General features: G+C 36.5%; 1 protein-coding gene across 2 annotated transcripts; it reads right to left on the bottom strand.

The window, feature by feature from the left end:
* Nucleotides 1–370: 370 nt before the first annotated feature.
* Nucleotides 371–20823, bottom strand: IMPA1 (inositol monophosphatase 1). Of its 2 annotated transcripts, none has more exons than XM_082363614.1 (9): nt 20722–20823; nt 17684–17749; nt 17167–17300; nt 15261–15365; nt 13960–14005; nt 11624–11732; nt 9936–10044; nt 2950–3101; nt 371–2078 (listed from the first exon to the last, which is right to left on the bottom strand). In XM_082363614.1, exons 2-9 carry the CDS (start codon nt 17744–17746, stop codon nt 1963–1965), a joined length of 834 nt encoding a protein of 277 aa, XP_082219740.1. In that variant the 5' UTR covers nt 17747–17749; nt 20722–20823; the 3' UTR covers nt 371–1962. The 2 variants fall into 2 exon arrangements, with proteins under 2 accessions (XP_082219740.1, XP_082219741.1); XM_082363615.1 differs by having other exon boundaries at nt 17684–17746; nt 20722–20805.
* Nucleotides 20824–20955: the final 132 nt, after the last annotated feature.

The following is a 20955-nucleotide window of genomic DNA, read 5'->3' as shown; positions in this document are numbered from 1 at the left end:
GGATAGGAAAATGTCACTTTTCCTTCTGAGCTCTGTATATTATTTGAAATTTTGAACTATGTGTATGTATTAATTGGATAACAAAAGAATTAATTTTTCCAAATGAGGCAGGGTAAAGATAGGGGGTTATGAACTTGAAGCAAATGGAAACAACAATTCAGTGACCTTCTAGATTTTTTCTATCATATGAAATGATTATTTTTTCTCTCTTTAAACATTGTATCTTAGGCTGTAGATTAGATCTTGAAATGAAGGACAACTGAGTCAAAATGATACATATCACAGGCAAACTACTGACCCAGACATTGTAAATCATTTCTAGGAATAGCTAGTAACTCAAATTGAATCCAAAGAACACTTCACATACAAGTACATGACAGAATGAGCTCATTTTTTATTTTAAAAAGGAGGGGTGTTCAACTGTGTATATTTTATGTGTGTGTGTGTACACATTTGGGAAGACTATAAACCCTGACTATAACATATATATACTTTTTATTTAAAATTTTATTCATGATCATATTCTTAATCACAATATATTTAATTGCAAAACAACCTGTCTTAGAATAATACAGTATGAGATGCATGTGACCAACAGTACAAATACAGTAATTATAATACTCAAATCTTAGGTTCATAGACATTTAATGTATTAGATGTGTATGCCAATTTAAAAAAAAAAAAAATCCTCTCTTGAAAACTTTATAGAAGCACTTCTCCTTTCATCAAATATAAGGCTCACGTGAGCCTATAACAAAACTTAATACTGTTCATGTGTCAAAGGACAAGGCTAAGCAATAAGTTATTCTTTTAAAAATATCTATGACCCAGAACAATTTTCTTTTTGAGTTTGAGAAGCCAAAGACTATTAAGGAATATTTAAAGGCTGAATAGAATCAACAAAGGTAAATAAGGAGTTTGGGAAGAAAGAAATAGCTCAATATTAACAATACAGTATATCTGCCAGGTTCCTGTGCTCAGCCAGATCAGTCTGAACATCTTGAAAACATGAATTTTGAGTTTAGTAAAGTGTCATACAGTATCTAGTTACATCAGATACCTGATGAAAGTGCTTTTCTGAAACTGTTTCTTCTCTTTTATATATGGACTTTAAAGAAATCCAAACAAATACTGCAATGCAGTGTTTTGAAAAACACATAAACTGCAGAAATGCCCACAATAATAAATGATATCAGGAGGTACAGTAATTGAAATGTATCAGGAGGTATAGATACAGTTAATTGAAATGGCGTGGTAATGTGAAATGTTAAAAGGAATGGTAATGTGAAAAAAAGGATGACTAGATAATTTCTACTTCCAAACCTGAAGTAAAATTACAGAATGATGAGCTCATTACTTTATGTAGCAACTAGGAATTGCTACCTTTAAAATATTCATTCTTTCAATGCTTATTTTTGGATTGCCTACTATTTAACAGGTACCATGTTTGGTGCTACACTGATGAATAAAATAAGGTTCTCTGCAAAGAAAGAAACCTTGGTCTAGGAACTACTCATTATATACTTCTTACAAATTTAGTTAAGTATGGTTTTTGGAACTAAAGGAAAAAATTTTTCCAAAAAGTTAACTTTCTAATTAAGAATGCATATGCACATAAATAGTTAAGTCAAAATTTCAGAGGCTCATAAATACTTAGAAACTCTAAATTGCTAATTGACTATTTCAGTTGATGTGATACCTGTCTCATCAACTGCCTGCATATTTTTCCCAAAGTACATTCTTAACACGCACAAATTTTTAAAACAATGAAACAAACATTTCAGCCATTCTTGCATACCTACTCTTAGTAAAATACAGAACAAGTTGCAATTTTTAATCTGGACATCGAAGACAATTTAAACCAATCATATTATTCAAGTGAAACAGATGTCCTGAATTTTGTAACACCATCAGCAAACCTGGAGAGATGCAACTGTGATTGAATGTGTGAAGCTGTTTGAATTAATCTTCATCATCTCTTTGAAGAGGTATTATCTGAACTTCTTTGGCTATCCTTTCTCCTATTGTTTTATTGCTTGAAGCAATTATTCTTCGTGACATCAAATCAAATGGTCCACCTAAAATCAAATATGGAACATGGTTATATCCTTTACAAAAATAATTCCTATAAAACTCGCATAGCAATATGTACTATGGTCAATCATAACATTTTAATACTTTCGACTATCTTTAAAAAGATCTATGTTGTCACATAACCATAATGTTTAAGCTTTGATAATACATAAATGAGTTTCTAAGCACCTTCTTATAGTAAATACTGGTTGTGGAGGGAACTGGTATCTCAATCACACTAGGCTGGAAAATGTCATCTTTTCTCTATTTCACCTTTTGTGTGTTCTATTTCTTATTTTTATTACTCTTATTACCTCTTTAATGTTTGGGAATCTATGGACAGAAAATCTGACTCCAATGCATTTTCACACCACTCTCCTTCCCATTTCCTTAATTCTTTGCTGCCTTTCTCCCAGATCACTGATGAATTATTTTAACCCAGGTTCAATCTTACTTTTAAAAATCTCACCACCAGCACAGAGGAAATATGTAGCCCCTCTAGGCTCAAGGCAGAAAGTGATGGTGGATGAAGTCCATGTTCAACCACCACCATGGTCACCATTCAAAGAACTCTTGGTACAATTCTCAGATTCAGTGACCTTCTAGACTTTTTCTATAGCCTCTCAAGAGTTCCTGATACTCATATTTGAAGAGGCTAAGCCATTTATCATTATTAATCCCATGCTACCATTAGCTTCTTATCCTTGCCTCTATCTCCCAATGTTTGTTATTTTGATTGTGTAGAAAATTACATGGCTTTTTTTGCCTTAAGAGCTGAGGTATAATATGTACCAAACATTAAAGGAAAAAACCCATATATAGAGGAAGGTCCAACAGATATGGAAAGAAAAATGCTTTACTGTCGCATAATTTTACCTGTTACATCCAAGAGTACTCCACCAGCTTCAGTCACAATAATGCCAGCACCTGCTACATCCCAGCAGTGAATTCCCATTTCATAATATGCATCTGCAACTCCAGCTGCCACAAGGCACATATTAAGAGCTGCTGTTCCAACACCTCGGATCCTAACAAATAACATTTTAAAAATAAGATAGAAAAAGAAATTATTTCAAATAAGGCATTCCTCCTTAACTTCAGTTTCTTTTAAGTGTTGACTGATGCAACAGTCATGATGCACTATATAAATGACAAAACTAATCCTTATGAAGCAATCATTTGTAATATAAACTTTAAAACAAGGATATTTTGGGGAAAAAAACTGAAGAAAATGCTATAATTCTACTATCATGGCATGCATGTATATTCATTGTGGTCTAAACCCAGGGACAAGAGCCCCACAATACAAGTAGTTTGTAGAAGGGTGAAAATGTACTCCTGGTCATCCCCAACTGCATGGGCATCAGTACACATGACCAAAGACATAACAGCACTGGTGGGCTCTGCTTAGATCTAGGCCTGCCTGGAAAGATTATTTCAGGTTTGCTTTCTCACAGTAGCTTTTCCTTGGAAATATATCAAGTTAAGGTAAGTACAGACATTACTTTATTAGCCATTATAATAATAACTGATTCAGGAAAGAATCAACAATAAATGCTAAAATGAGTGGATGAATGGTATTTACGTATCAAAGTATCTCCCTATAAGATACATAATAATTACAATGGGAAAGATAGCAAGATCATTACCAAGTGATCAAAGTTAGTATTCAATAATGGGACAAAAAGGTACCATGTGCCTCCTGATATAATGCACTAAGAAGGAAATAACAGTACTTCTGTAGCATTCCTGCCCAAAATGCATAACCCAAATCTAATCATGAGGAAACCCAACAAATTCAAGTCAACAGGCATACTATAAAATAATTACCCTACGTTTTTCAAAAATGTCTAGGTCATAAAAGATAGACTAAGCAACTGCTCCAGATTAAAAGAAATTGATGAGAAATGGCACCTAAATGCAGTGTATGATCCTGGATTAGATCTTGGATTAGAATTCTTTCAAAATACGAATTAAGTCGCTATATTAGATAATATATCAAATTTAATTGCCTGATTTTAGTAATTGTGGTTATGTTAGAGAATGTCCCTTTTATCAAAAATATACACACTGAAATGTTTAAGAAAAAGAGGTCATCATGTCTGTAAGTTACTACTTTCAAATGGGTTTTACTCAAGCTTCTTTTTTAGCTGTTTAAACCTCTGAAAATAGAGCAGTCAGGTCTGTTCACTGAGTTCCTTCACTATTTATTTTTAAAGAAATAAGGGGATTCCACATATGAGTGATAGCATATGATATGTGGAATCTAATTTTTTAAAATGGAACAAATGAACTTACTTACAAAACAGAAACAGACTTACAGATATAGAAAACAAGCCATGGTTACCAAAGGGGAGACATAGGGGGGAGGGATAAATCAGGAGCTTGGGATGAACATACACACACTGGGATGAACATACACACACTACTATATGTAAGACAGATAACCAACAAGAACCTACTGTATAGCACAGGAAACTCTACTCAATATTCTGGGATAACCTATATGAGAAAAGAATCTAAAAAAGGATGAATATATGTATATGTATAACTGAATCACTTTGCTGTACACCTGAACTAACAAAACATTGTAAATTAACTCTACCCCAATTAAATTAAAATTTAAAAAAAAAAGAAATAATGGGAAATTGATGACTAATGTGGTATTTGTTTTGTTTCTTAAAAATAAAAAAGTACTACACCTGAGTACATCCTTCATGCCAAAGCAATTTAAAAAAAAAAAAAAAGGATCAGAATTACATGATGCCCTTGATTTCAAATACATTTTACTGCCTATATTCTTACTATATATCAAATTTAAGAAAGAACTAGCAACCTCAATAAACTTCCATAGGTGTTTGACTGCTTTCCAAATATATAAACCCAAATTAACTTTAGTGGCATTTTTTAGTTTATAAATAATGGTGTATTTTCCTCCTTTTCTCAAGGGATATGTGATCGTTCATATCTCATGTCATAGAAAGAAAATATCAAGATCGTTCACAAATTATCTCTTGGTATTCTATTCAAACATAGAACCCTAGGCTGGAAGAACAATGCTATAGGCATTGTTCTTCCAGCATAGCATATAGGCTATGCTTCTGTCTACTTTTGATGTATATCAGTGGCTCTCGGTCAAGAGGTCTTTTGATCAGAAAGCATATTCTTTTATGGACAAATATTACAAAATATTATTAATTACCAAATAATTGAGGCTGTGGTCTAGATTTTGCATTTGTGTCCTGAATTCTATGTTAGTCTGTTCCCCCTATACAGCTAGGATGGTACAGAGTAAAAAAGACTATCTTCAGAATCACAAAGATTTGAGTTTGCTCCTCTGCTCAGTTGCTTAAAAACTATAATTTTGAAAAAGTTCCTTCTTCAAGTTTTAGCTTTCTTGTCATCAAAATGGAGATACCAACTTACCTTGGCTATGGCTGCAATGATTAGAAACAACAGACGTAAAGCACCAAGCAGAGGGCCTAGCATATAAAAGGGCCTCAAAAAATAGTAGCTATATTTATGAAGAAATGATTCCCTAAAGCATGATACCAGAAAACATCATTAAAGTAAACAAATACAGTGCATTTCATTAAACAAATCCCAAAAAATTACACAAAGGAAATTGACCCATAATGATTTACTTTGCCTCATAAACGTCATTTATAATTAATATATAATTATACTTCAATTTAAAATAAAAAGAGGTGGTATCTCTTGGGACAAAGTGAAGGAAAAGCAGGAGCTAAGAGTGAAAAAATTAAAGATCCTGAGAAATGAAAGAGAAACAAGACATGCCAATCCTCACCTCCCACTACCACTTAACAGAAATTCATAACAGAACCTACACAGAAGGGCAGAACTGACAGGATAAGGAGCCCTGAAACCAGAAACCTGGATCTCAAAGTGAACAGAAATAGAAAAAGTAGACACATCCACACAAATCTACTCTGAAACATCAGACATTGCTAATAAAAGTGTTTGGGGTTTTTTTGACTCATAAAGTGTCTCTGCAAAAAATTAAGCACAGAAATGAACAAAACAAAATAAAACAAGGAAAAAATAAAACAAGAGATAACTGAACTCAGAAAAGAAGTGGGAGAAAAAAGACAAAATTCTATCAGGAATGAAGACTAAATCGCAAGGTTCCCTAAAGAGAACTGATGCAAATGAAAACTTAATAAAGGGCAGTGAGGAAAAGCAATAAAAGAAAGAAGTAAAACGGGTTGGAGAGAAAGTGGTTAAAAGGGAAGAAACAAAGAAGATTTAATGTTCCTGCTGGTGTCTCTGAAGAAGAAAATGAAAACAGCAGAAGTGAACTAATATTTAAAACTAAAACTCAAGAAAACTTTCCGGGAAAAAAAAAAAAAAAAAGATATGAATCTACCTGTTATAGGGAGAAAACATCCCAGAATGAGCAATTCCAAGATATACCCTTATAAAAGTGTCAGGCATAGAAGATTAAAAGAAAAAAAATTTTCTCAGAGCCTCCAAGTAAAACATGAAATAATTTAGAAGCCAATAAGATTAAATTGGCATCAGATTTCTCATAACATACAAAGCAAGGCAACAGTGTAATAGCATTTTTTTTTTAATTTGGGTTTTTAATTAATTTATTTATTTTAGTTTTGGCTGTGTTGGGTCTTCATTGCTGCGCACGGGCTTTCTCTAGTTGCAGCGAGCAGGGGCTACTCTTTGTTGCAGTGCACAGGCTTCTCATTGCAGTGGTTTCTCTTGTTGTGGAGCAGGGGCTCCAGGCACACGGGCTTAGTTGCTCCACGGCATGTGGGATCTTCCTGGATCAGGGTTCAAACCCGTGTCCCCTGCATTGGCAGGCAGATTCTTAACCACTGTGCCACCAGGGAAACCCTGTAATAGCATTTTTAAGAAATGTACTTCAGGACTTCCCTGGTGGCGCAGTGGTTAAGAATCCGTCTGCCAACGTGGGGGACATGGGTTCGATCCGTGGTCTGGGAAGATTCACATGCCTTGGAGCAATTAAGCCTGTGCGCCACAACTACTGAGCCTGCACTCTAGAGCTCACGTGCCACAACTACTGAAGCCCGCACGCCTAGAGCCCGTGCTCTGCAACAAGAGAAGCCACCGCAGTGAGAAGCTCACACACCGCAACGAAGAGTAGCCCCCACTCACCGCAACTAGAGAAAGCCCACGAAGAAATAAATAAATAAATAAATAAATAATAAATTTCTAAAAGAAAAAAAAAGAAATGTACTTTATACTTTCTTTCACTAAGGATGTTCTATCCAGCCAAGCTGTCCTTCACGTTTCAAGACCACAGAAAAACAGTTTGGAATGTGCCAGATCTCATGGAATACTGTGTGCATGTGCCCTTCTCAAGGAATCTACTAAGAGATGAGCTTCATCTAATCTAAAGGTGATTGGTGTTAAATCAAAAACAAACAGAGACCAGCCTTGAAAATTCCCTGAGCAGACAAAACCAGTTTAGTCATGCAAACAAAGCTTAATTTAGCATATTTTGCAAAACTAACTCAACCTGGGTCATTTCTTGCTTATGCTTCTGTAAATAACAAGCAAAACTTAAGTTGTTTCTCAAGGTTGATATGAGGTAACCACTAATCAATTCCCTATAATTTAAAAAAATTCTATTATAGCCAATCACTGTGAAGAATAAATAGTCACTGCTTTCTCACTTTATAAGCTGCTTTATAACAATATATGCCTGAGCCTCATTTCATGTTTTGGTCAGGGTGATCCTGGTTTGCAAACTGTCTTTTTGGTGTGTGAATAATAAACTTTTACTAATTATACTTCAGTGATTCACTGGTTTTAATTCTGTTATTTATGAACTTTTGACACCAGGAAAACTTCATGGAAGGACTGTGAGCATTTTATAAAGTCAAAAACTAAGACCACAGGATGGAACCGTGGGTGAAAGAATATGTAATAATAATATGTCTGACAAAGTAGAAAGAACGTAACTTAAAAAACTGGATGAAAAGGGAGAGAAAAAGGGGAAAGTAGAGTAAAATCACTGAATGTTATATAGGCAACAGGTGGAAGCCAAAACGTTCTGGAGCCTTTACAGAGAGTAAATGGTCAAGTAAGAAAAGAGAATATTAAGAGCATTATAAAGAGTTTTAATATAAAAGAAACCCACTAGAATAAAATTGAACCTTTCATAAATTTCTATTTCTAAAAAGAAAAAAAGCAGAGAGGGTACACCAAATAAATACAGTAACTATAACATAATATACAAAGTAATTACAATGTAAGATAATGCAACAGAATTGAGACCAAAAAAACAGTCATATCAGTAAATGAATAAGACTAACTTTTTTATCAAAAGAAAAAAGATTTTCAAATTGATTATAAAGCAAAACTCCACTCTATGCTGTATTCAAGAGATGCACTTAAAACTCAGTGATTCAAAAGGACTAAAAATAAGCGTGGACAAAGATTTACCAGTCACAATTCTGATGTCAAAGTAGATTTCAAGTCCAAACATCAAAGTACAATACAGAGTGTACTTTTTTTTCAGTGCATATGGAAGTTCCACAAAAACTGATCATATACTGGGCACAAAGAAGACATAAAGTTCCATAATATATATTTATTACAATGTAATAAAACTACAAATTAAAAATGAAATTATAAAAGCAAAAAAAGTAATTTCCTCGTGGAAATTTAAGAACACAACTCTTGGGTGAAAAGGGAAATACAAACAGAAGTAACAAATTTTTTGAAAAATAATTGCAATGAAAACACATCAGAATCTATGGCATACATTTAAAGCAGTAATCAGATAAAAATTCATAGCCTAAATACTTACATCAATAAAAATCAAAGCATAAAAATAAATTTTCTACTTAAAAAGGAAAAAAAAAAAGGAAACAACAAAATGAACAAAAAGAAAGCATAACGATGAAAATAATAAAGCAGAGGAGAAAAACAGTAGACCAGATAAGCAAAATCCTGGTTCTTTGAAAAAACATAAAATAGATAAACCACCAAATAACTTAATCAAGATTTTTTAAAAAGAAGAAGAAAGCACAAATATACAAAATAAGAAATGATAAGGGAGAAATAACTACTGATACAGAGAGGCCAGAAATAAACTATAAGATTCTACCTTGTGTACCTCTATGCAAATAACTTGAAAACTTAGAGGAAGTGGGTAATTACTTAGGCTGTGGAAATGTTCTGGATTAAAGGTGGCAAAAGAGACATGGCAACTAAACATAATACTGACCCTAGACTGAATCTTGCACTGGAGGAAGAAAAATGCTATAAAAGACATTATTAGATCAACTGACAAAGCTATATATGTATGGATGGTGGACTAAATAAAGAGCAAATTCATGAAGTCAATAATTGTACTGTGGTTATGGAAGAGAGTACCCTTATTCCTAGGAAATAACAAACTGAAGTATTTAGGGGTAAAGAGCCATGGTAAATAATTTTTCATGGTAAATAATTTACCATGAAATAGTTCAGGGGAAAAAAGGAGTATATTTACACAAACACACACACACACACACACACATACACAGAGAGAGAGAGACAGAGACAGAGACAGAGAAAAGAAGGAATGATAAAATGATAAAGCAAATGGGGTACAATGTTAACAACAGGTGAATCTGGGTAAACTGTATACTACTGTTTCTTGTAGTTTTTTATTTCTGAAAATTTTGTTAAATTTGAAATTATTTTCAAATAAAAGTTTTAAAAATTACATTATAAAATTAGAATTACGGTACTGATCCCATGTCTATAAATTAAAAAATTCATTTCTAAAGAAAAATTCATTCCTTAGAATGTCAAATTATCTATAATGTTAACATAGAATGTTCAACTTTAGGGAGAAAGTGAAAAGAGCTTACCCATGGATGGGAAGGCAAAGAAGCCTTTCCATATTAGAAAGAATAATTCTCACAGTCTCTGGTGTTCTGGAAGAGCCCAACTCTGTCACCAAGAGTGATTTGGTAACATCTAAAAGAAAATGTTTTAAATAATCATTAGGGTTTATTAATAAGAATTCTGATAAAAAATTTGACACTTGTAACTCAGAACAAATTGGACATTTTTATTCCTCTTCCTAGTTGTATCATATTTGTTTCTAAGGCTTTAAATATTAAAATACTTATCAATTTATTATCTCTTTTAGTTATTTTATCATCATTTTTATAATCATCAAAAAGAGTCTAGCTCCTTAGACCACCCCCCCAAAAGTACAGAATATAACCAATCTGCCTGCATGCATGATACATTTAGTGGGAAACGAGCAAACACCTTACATATTTTTTTTAAAAGTGGAATTTAGAAATTAAATAATTTATATATAGATTTGAAACAAGACAAAAATTAAAATTAAATGGTAGCACTGTTGGCAGGAATGTAAATTGGTGCAGCCATTATGGAAAACAGTATGCAGGTTCCTCAAAAAACTAAAAATGGAGTTGCTGTATGATCCAGCAATCCCACTCCTGGGCATATATCCAGATAAAACTATAATTTGAAAAGATACATGCATCTCTATGTTCATGGCAGCACTATTTACAATAGCCAAGAAGCAGAAACAACCTAAATGTCCATCAACAGATTAATGGATAAAGAAGATGTGGTATATACATACAATGGAATATTACTCAGTCATAAAAAAGAATGAAATAATGCCATTTGCAGCTACATGGATGGACCTAGAGATTATGATACTAAGTGAAGTAAGTCAGAAAGAGAAAGATACCACATGATATCACTTATATGTGGAATCTAAAATATGACACAAATGAACATATCTCAGACTCAGATATAGAGAACAGACTTGTGGTTGCCAAGGGGGATGGAAGGATTGGGAGTTTGGGACTAGCAGATGCAAACTATTATATATAGAATGCATAAACAACAAGGCTTACTGTACAGCACAGGGAACTATATTCAATATCTTGTGATAAACCATAATGGAAAAGAACATGAAAAAGAATATATATATGTATAACTGAATGTTGGGTTAGTTTCTGCTATACAGCAAAGTGATTCAGTTATACATATATATGTATTCTTTTTCATATTCTTTTTCATTATGGCTTATCACAGGATACTGAATATAGTTCCCTGTGCTATCAGTAGAACCTTGTTGTTTATGCATCCTATATATAATAGTTTTATGCCTCATTTTTAATGATTCCCAACTTGAAGTGCCTTTTCCCCCTCAATTTACTAATAACTGGGCCCAGTGGCATCAGAACAAAGGAATTCTACAAAGAATTTGAGATGCAGTGGCTGAACCAATAAAACATGAATGCCATGAGGGCAGAGAGTCATTCTTACTCATCCTTCCTCCCCAGCCCCTGACAAAACACAAGCCTCAAGTGTCTTCTGCTCTATCGCACTTGCTTCCCCTGCTTCCACTACCACATCCAAAATTGCGGTCACAATTAAAAAGTACAGAGAAAACAGACACAATTTATGAATCAGTTAACATTTGGAGAGCTCTATAGGTTAACATTCAAAAACAATAGCATACGAATATATAATATCAATCACACCAAAAATTAGAGGATAAACCTACCTTCTTGGCGTGAAACCTGTAGTTTTTGACCATTACAGAAGGCACCTTTTCCTTTCCGGCCAGTATACATCTTATCCTCCATGCAACTGTATACAACTCCAAATTCCATCTGCAGAAGGAAAACAAGTTTCCTTTACCAAATCTGAGTATTCTTTCTCATTTCATCCATACTTTTTCTAAGAAAGTAACAAGAAAACCTGGTATACTAATAATGTTTTCAAAGGGCTAAACCGTGGGATATTTAAAATGCTAATTCCCAGCTTAGTCAGAGGAAAGAAGTCATCAAACCTAAACACTTGACTCCTGTCTCATCCATTTCTAAATTTAAGAGCACCCACCTTGACCTCTCTCCTTCCTGCCTCAGATGAAGACAGATCATTCCTGTTTTCTAGGGTGAATCCTTCCTCCTGTGTTATACTTCTCTGAAAACCTGCCTCATCAACTGATCCCTCCTCTCTTGGACTTTCATCCCGGTACTTCTCGCCAAATTTCTTCCTGCCTCGCAAAACCTTCAAAACATTACCTTCTCCTTTTCTCTTCACTGCCAAAGAGTGGTCTAGACTTTGCATCTCCCATTCTCTTACTACATTACAATTTGGCTTCTTCCCTGATCACGCATCTCCTGCAACTCCTTGCAAAGAGATCATCAATGCACTCTTGCTGATCAAATGCCTTCTCTGAAGATTTGGAGACTGCTGACCATCATCAGTTAATCCCATACTCTGTGTTCCTGGCAGTATTCTCCTAGTCCTACCACACTCACTGATCTGTCTTGGTGTCACATTCTCTTATGACCTTCTTCTCTGCCTAACCCCTAAAAGTTGTGTTCCCCAGGGTTTTTCATTCTTCCATTTCCCTTTTAGCTCTCTCGATTCTTACAGGTTTGTTCTTTCCAGTCCACAAATTCAACTACCTCTCTAACTGTGGCTCCCACCAACCCCATCTTCACAGGTCAGAAGCTGTGCTTCAGAACCTAGGCTTGCAGAAACCTCAACTGAGGAGGTCAAATTCACTCACTAGCTGATCACTCATGCCTCATTCCTTTCCCATTAGTCACTTCCTTCCAATTTTATATTGAAAACACTTCCTGATTTTTGGCATTTCCTCAGCCATTTTCCCCACCTCCATCTGAGTTCAGTATCACCTGTCCCTCTGGTGTGACCTCTACGTTGCTGGAATTATCAGTCACTCTGCACTTTAAAACCTCTACTGGTTTCCTACCACCTAAAAACAAAATCTAAATGTTCTGACATGGACAGGCAAGACCACAACTAACTCACCTCATTGGTTCTGCTCCTGCCATTTCCAGAGTTTTGCTCACAATGAACATCTCACCGTTCCCCACACACATCATGCTCTTCTCCAAACTGTTCTTTCTGATCAAAATGCTTTCCTTTTCTTCTTTATCTGGCAAACCCCTAATTTGCTATGACCCAACTCACATGACCAAATTCTAAGACCCCTTCCATTTAGTATGAAGATTTCCCCAAACCACTCTTGGCAGAATTGGTTACACCCTCTTCATGTTCTCATAGTATTTTTTTTTTTTCATAGTTCCACTACATATTACCTTCATCTGTTCACAGATGTAACTTTTGCACTGAACTGGGAGTTCAACAGCCCAGGGCTGATTAAACGAGAAATGCTCACCTATCTCCCTTTGAATGTTCTCACTGATTAACACAATCCTGTGCCTAAGATTTCATTTGCACTAATTTGTGTTTTTATTTTCAGAGATTTCTTAACTCTCTTGTGTACATGCTGATCAAATATATCGCAAGCCTCTTGAAGACAGTTATGTAAGATGTTAGTAAACATCATTCGTGTTTTGATCAATCAAATACCCAAACAGCACAGAAATGCAACAGGTAGAGACTGTACTCTACTGGGCTTTAGATACAGCAAGTGTTCAGGTTCCTGAACATAGTCTGCATTTTCTAACCATGTTTGGCCCCTACCACTTCCTGGTGTTTCCCTTCACAATGCCTACTAAAGCATTCCTAGCTCAAAGCACATCTCTCCCATTAAGCATTTTAGACCCTACATCAATGCCTATCTTATCTGACTCTATCATATATATAATGGTGATTAAATACTGAATCATATTTCAGTTACTTGTGTGTATTTTTTCCTTATAAAATCTTCTCAGAAAACATTACATTTTCTTCACTGGAAAAAGTATCATGACAAGTTTAACAGTTCTGGAGTTTATTTCAAAATAATGCAGCTACATAAATTGAATAGAGACAAACCTAAATTTATTATGGAGACACATTTACTCTTTCTCAGAAAATGACAGCAAGGCATTTTACCAACCATAAATTTAAACAACATACCTTTTTATTTACAACAAAGCCAATTGAAACAGCTACAAAAGGAAATCTTTAAAAAAAAAACACACACACACATAAATTTATCAAAATAGAACTTATTTTCAACAAACATGTTTTTTCATAATAAAACTGCTTACAAATTTTTTCATATGAACAGTCTTATCCCTCCTCCCCCAGAACTGTGTGTACAGTATGCAACCCTTTGTGTAAATCGTAGGGGATGGGGAGGGTAGACTATACAGAGGCATACATACAGGATGCTTCTACAGGCATGAGACATCTCTGAAAGGATTCACAAGAAGCTGATAACAATGGTCACCTCCAGAGATGGGTCCTGAGAGCTGGGGTCAGAAGTGGGAAGGCCACTTGGCACTGTATGCCATTTCATACCATTTAAATGTAGAATTCCATGAATATAGTTTCAATTTTAACCAAAATGGGATCATACTATACACTGTATTATAATCTTCTCTATGTTATATAATATTATGAGCATCTTTCAACATTAACATTCCATCACATATCGATTCTACATCTTAGCTTTATGGCTTTAACAATTCTATTAGTAAAGATACATACAGCTACGTGGTAACTTCAAATATAACAACTATGTGTCATCCCACCAAACTAGGCTACTCATTTGAACTCTCACTGGCAATTCCATCAGGCTTTCTTCTAAATATCCTGAGTTATATACTTACTTTGTATATATATTCTACATATACTTCTCAGTATATACTGAATTATATACTTACTTTGTGCCAGGCACTAGAGTAAGTTCTTATATAAATGTACAACTCATTGAGTCCCATCAACAAGCAATTCTATGAGGCAGGTACCATTAATGTGCCCATTTTATAGAATGAAAAGAAAAAACTGAGGCTTAGAAAGGTTAAGCAACTTGCTCAAGGTCACAAGTTCACACATCCTAAAACCCATACTCTTTTTAACAGATTTTTTTCTCCTGGATTGAACCCATTCTATATAGACAACAGTCCAGTATTGAGTTAGTTATTTCCTTAATTGATCTCAAAGCAGCAATGTTGCTTGCATACATTTTTATGTGATTTCAACAGTGAGAAAAAGAATGGTGAACAGGGCACTTCCCTGCACAAGGCAAGTCTACAACATTAATAGTTCATCACCTCTTCCATAGCCGATGAATATTATGCATAATACACTTATAAACTACTCTACAAATTACACAATTCTCTAAAGTATATATGTTTGTGAACAAAATATCCAACAGTCCATTCAGTTAACACACAAACAGGAATTACAATATTTAAAATTTTAAAACATACCCATGTACAAAGTTAGTTGTTCCATCAATAGGGTCAATGATCCACGTAGGGCTGTCAGTTAAAATACTTTTTTCCCCAGCTGCCACAGATTCCTCACCAATGAAACTGAAAACAAAAAAAAATAACAAACTCGGAATCTTTACATTGCTTTCAACAATTTTCAAACCTTAAGCTACCCAGGGTCTACTATAAAACATAACAAAAGTCTGTACACTACACTTTTCTATTGTTTTTCCTGCAGACTGATGAAAGTGAGAAAGTTTTACTTCCCCCAGAACAAAGTCATGTGAAAAATAACAGAATCCGAAATTCTCAAATGGAATGCCAGGATAAGTGAAGGCACACATGCTGAAAAGTGAATTTGTTGCAGATGAGAACTTACTAAGGAAATGTGGAGGTTTTAAAAATAAGTCCACAGATTCTCTCATACTCCTCTCTTCAAGAGGTAAGAGCCTGACACCCTTTGCCTTGAGTGTGAATTTGGACTTAGTGACTCGTTTCTAACCAATAGAACAAAGTGGAAGTGACAACGTACAACTTGGAAGACTCGTTCACAAAATGGCACTGAGGTTTCCATCTTATTCACTCTATTTCTTCCTCCCTCCCCTTCCCTCTGTCGCTCTGGGGGGAAGCCGGCCACCATGTTATCAGCTGCTCTGTGAGAGGCCCAGATGGTAAGGAACTGAGGGGAGCTGCCGCAGACCACCCATGAGGAACTGAAGTCACCAACAATCACATAAGTGAATGGACCCTTCAGCCCCAGTGGAGCCTGAGGTGACCCACAGTTTGATTATAACTTTACGAGACCCTGGCAAGAACAATGCAGCCAAGCTACTCCCATATTCCTGACCCTAGAAAACTCTAAGATAATAAATGTTTGCTGTCTAGAGTTGCTAAGTTTTTAGGGTAACTTGCTATACAGAAATAGATAATATACAGAACGTTAAATAAGTCAATGAGAAAGCAAATCACCCACCAAAATTACTGCGTCTACATGCTTTCCTAAAACACGCTACATAGTAAATCTCAGGTGAATTCTGTAAATGGTGTCTGAGTTCACTGGATTTCTTCTTTCCGTTGCTACTTTCTTTTTTATTTATGTCCTTTATTCAATACTGAACAGTCCTAATAATCATTATCATAATTTTCTTGTATCTCTTTTTCTCTTGGCTATAAACCTTTTCATTGAGAAGACATATATTTAGCTTTAAACATTTTTTTTCTCCTCAGTGACTAAAATACCAGGAATGGCCAATGGCATGATCACGAAGAAGTAGAGAATGACAATGTTAAACCTTTAAAATGATGACAATATTTTGGTTATATTTCTGTGCCTATAAAGAAAGCCCTGATTTTAGTATTTTCTCTCAAACTCCTTAAAGCTACCCTGACTTTAGCATCTAAAAAAGTTTGCAATATAGAGAATAAAACTGAACTTTTAAATCTTGTCTATGCCAGACACTTGTCACGTCAACTTCCCAGCATCCAAACACTCCTCTTAGTATAAAGGAATCCAAATAGCCCCTGTTCACTGCTCCCTGGAAGTGTGAGCTTAGGCAAACAACCTGAGTTCAGCTAGCAGATGTTCTTGCCCAGGATTTGTAATCTTGAGCTAATGGGTTAAAGATATCCAAAGTGAGCAGAGTCAGGAGTGAGGCTACCAGCAGCATCTGAAGCAATGGCTCCGAACCCTAACCCAATCCTAACCAGCTCTGCCTTCCTCCCTGGTTCCCACCTGAGCCCTGCTCTCAGGGCTCCTGAGCTGCCCAACACCCTCCAAATAAATTCCCGTTCAGCTTAAATTAAGTATAGTCAATTACTGAGTCTAAAATCAAAATTTCTGTCTAGTACTATTGACTCCAACCTAGATTTCACTTTTATCACAAGAAATTGAAATAAGAAATACCTGTGAGACGGATACTTTTCCTTTATGGAAGAGATAAGCATTTTTTCAACTTTTTGGTCAGTAGCAGTTACCAAATCAACTGGAGAACTTTTGATCATAATATCCATTTCATTTTTTAGGGCTTCACGAGCCATCTAAAAAAGATTTTTTGGTAAGCAAATAGGAAAAGCGTTAAGTCATTTTAAATCAAACTAAAAGATGAAATACAGAAATGGTTTGAAACATTCAATCTGTCTTAAATGATATTCTTAAATATTTCTTACCACAGTGTAAATAAAATAAATCCTTAGAGGTTATGACCTTCTGGGTATAAAATCATAGAATCTTATATCCTATTTCAGATTCACAACTGTCATCACAAAAAGTTTAATGACAAAATTAAAGTATCACTCCACTAAAGTTTAATAAAATGAAAACAAATACAGATGAATCAAAGTACATGTTTTGTTTAACAAGGCAACCACACGCTGGCTGTCCACATCCAACACATCATGGCTGAAAAGATTTCAGTTCCTACCTCTCCAGCTTGTCTTGCTAGGGTTACTGCATAATCCATGCATTCCTGCCAAGGATCAGCCATCTTCTGAACAGATTTAACACATACAAAGATGCAGCAGTTACAAATCTCTAAAAATCTTAATCATAGAATAGTTCGTTCACAAAAACACCTCAATTTGCAAAATACTTTTATTCAGGATTCACCCTCTACCTGATTCTAGAGTTCAGTTTTTTTCAGTATTCACTCACAGGTCCATTAAGAAACACTTTTTACCTAAATTACTTCACTTCTATTGTAGAAACACTTTCATAACAAAAAGTATTCTATAAAAGTGTCTCCCAAAGTGCCCATACCATACGACATTTTAAAAAACAGCATTGGTCTAGGGAATGGAGAAGAAAGGACACAAGAAATATCTTAAAAGACAGGTGCATGTTTGGGTTAAGAATAAAGTGAAAATTAGAGAAAGAACACAGGGAACACAGACAGTTTTCAGTATCTGCAGTTTTGGCATCCGTGCATTCCACTAACCACAGATAGAAATTAAAGAAGCTTTGAAGGGAAGGAGCAAATGGCACAGGTACTAATTGAATGTCAGGTAGTTCAGTACTTTATACATGTGAATTTATTTTTAATGAGGTGGTAAAGATGAAGAACTTAAAGCTCAGTGATTATAAATAATTTGCCCAAGGTTTTATTAGACAGATGACCCAGTCAGAATTCATTCGAACTCAATTCTGAATGTAAAGTCCACTGCTCTTTCTATCATAACATTCTGAGGAAAGAAAATTCCAGGACTAAAAAAATAACAATAAAGTAAAAAAGGAATTTCCCCAAGTTTCAGAGAGGGAAAAAAAAAACAACACATTTTTGTCTTCTGAACTGTCCAGCTTTCCACTGACTTCTGAAGAGAAGACTAAAATAACTCACCACTGGCTTGACCACACTCTAAAACCTGTACCCAGGACAGTGAAGCTTTACAAGCTGTCAGACTCAGAAAAATGTGGATCATTTATAAAGCAACCCTAATTTTGCCATCTTTATATCTGAGAATAACTTACACAGAGTTTCACCTTGAAGACTGGTCGGAAATCCCAATCATGGTGCTCACAGTATAGGAATGGGGAGGGGAGGGGAGGGAGGGGAAGGGAAGGGAGGACAAAGGACAGATACTTTGAGCTGTTTCTGCTGGTTGCTTCTTCTTCTTGATATGAGCATTTAAATAATTTTAAAAGGAAGCCACTTTTTGAGTTATAGGAGTAACTGCTTAGAGCACTTCAAGAATTGTTTCCAAACTTTTTTTTTTTTTTCATTCTTACTTACTCCCATTCCTTTCTTCTAGGCTTAAACAGAACTAGATGTTCTCAATAGCCAGAAACTTTGCTTAAGCCATTCATATCTCCCTCTACTAACAGCACTGATATCTCCTACCAATTTTTCCAGGCTCATTTCAAAAGCTACCCTTTCTTCTAGGGATTCTCCACCCAGAAGTCATAATCTGTTTAACCGTTCAAGAGTTATGTGCTGAATATCTATTATATGCTGTGCAATGCATCACAGTGAGGAAAAACAGGCAGAGTTCACACTTACTCTCTAGTGGGTAGTCAGATATTAATCAAAAAAAAAATCACAGACCACATGCAACATCACAAATGTAATAAAGGCTAAGCAGAAGTGCAATGAGAAGCATGTAACAGGGGAACTCTGACCTGGTCACAGGTACCAGATACGGTTTCCCTAAGAACATGGTTCAACCAAGATTTGATGGACAAGAGAATAGGTATTAATTAACTCAACTGCAGGACTCCTGGTATGTGAAGAGCAACCGAAAGGCCTAAGTGTGACAGCTCAGAGATCAAGAGAAATGGGGGAGGGGTGAGGCTGGGGGATAGTAGGGATCATCCTCAGCGAGGCCTCAGAGGTAAGATTTTGATTTGAGAGCCATGAGGAATCATTACATCGTGGCTGCTGAACAGAATGGATTAGAGGGTGAAGGGAAGAGTAGACAGTGGGGATATTTGCTTTGGGAGGTAAAGCTGAGGGCACTTAGCAATAGATTGGATATGGAGTATGAGGGAGAGGAAGAGTCTAATGATGCCCAGATATCTCACATTGGCAACTTAATGGATAATGGTGACATTTACTGAAACAGGGAGCAATAGAAAACAGCCAAATTTGGGATCTGGGTAGGAGGTGGGGAGAACAAAAGTTTAATTAGTAGAGGATGAGGAACCTTTGTGAAACCAAAAGGAGATGTCAGTTAGGCAGCTGACTGTATGGATCCTGACCTCAGAGGAGAGGTATGGCCTGCAGATACAAATATGCGAGTCATCTGAGTAGGCATCAACTGAGTCCTGAGTCTGAATGACATTCCTTAGGAGGGAACACGCCGTGAGAAGCTCAGAGGACACCCAAGCCTGGAAGACCCCATAAAACTTTGTACATCGCTCTTGGGGCACTCAGGAATGTTTTCCTTACATTTCGGTCATTTGTGTGCATGCCTTATCTTTCCAACCAGTTTTGAGTATATCTCAAAAAGGAACAGATTTTGTTCACCTTCACTTTCTCAAAGACAAACACATGAAACATTTTCAACTTCTTCTGTCCTGGTTACCACCCTCCCTGTGGTGGGAGCCATGCCACCTTCCGGCCACCTGTCCCCAGCAGCGGGACTGCGGACAGCACGGGATCGGGGGCTTACACCGGGACTACACGCCCCTGGAAGTATGCCAGGTCTCTCTGAGCTTCTTTGGAATCGGTAAAATGAAAAAGGAATTATTCTACACAAGCTGCCGCAAAGGTTCAGCGAGATCCCGGGGGCGAAACCGCTACACACGCAGGGACCGTTCCTGGTGTCACTCGGCCGTGGCTCAGGACAAAACCGCAGGGGTGAAGGCGCCCCAACTGCGGCCTCTGTCCCTGGGCGCCATCCCGCACCGCTGACCGAGCCCACCCACTCCAAACCACTCCGGAGAGCCGCCCGCGCCCGCAGTGCCGGCAGCGCCCGACGAGCCCGCCCAAGGGCTGGCGCGGGATCGCAGGAAGGAAGGTCTCACCTCGGGATGGAGGGCTTGAGGCTCGCTAGGATACCAGCCGGATCCAACGCTGGCCTCTTCCGGAGGGAGAGGAGGGTCAGGCTGGTTACGCCTCCGACAGGAAGTCCCGCCCCTGCAACCCCGCCCATGGGGCTCGGCTTCTTCTGGCCCCGCCCCACAACGCAGCACAGCCCTCCAACCCCCAACTCCCTGCCCCACCCCCAGCCCCAAGCTGCGCTGGTGATCGCTTCCTGA

The sequence above is a fragment of the Balaenoptera borealis genome (assembly GCF_965194805.1).
Source record: "Balaenoptera borealis genome assembly, chromosome: 17".
NCBI lineage: Eukaryota > Metazoa > Chordata > Mammalia > Artiodactyla > Balaenopteridae > Balaenoptera > Balaenoptera borealis.
This window is presented reverse-complemented; position numbering and strand designations above follow the sequence as displayed.

Excerpts from the sequence above, each read along its gene's own strand:
- IMPA1 (XM_082363614.1), bottom strand. The coding sequence starts at position 17,746 with ATGGCTGATCCTTGGCAGGAATGCATGGATTATGCAGTAACCCTAGCA. Across the intron at positions 14,006-15,260 it reads ACAACTAACTTTGTACATGG|ATTTCCTTTTGTAGCTGTTT; the intron begins GTATGTTTTAAA and ends TTTTTTTTAAAG. Across the intron at positions 3,102-9,935 it reads CTTTGCCTTCCCATCCATGG|GATCCGAGGTGTTGGAACAG; the intron begins GTAAGCTCTTTT and ends GTTATTTGTTAG.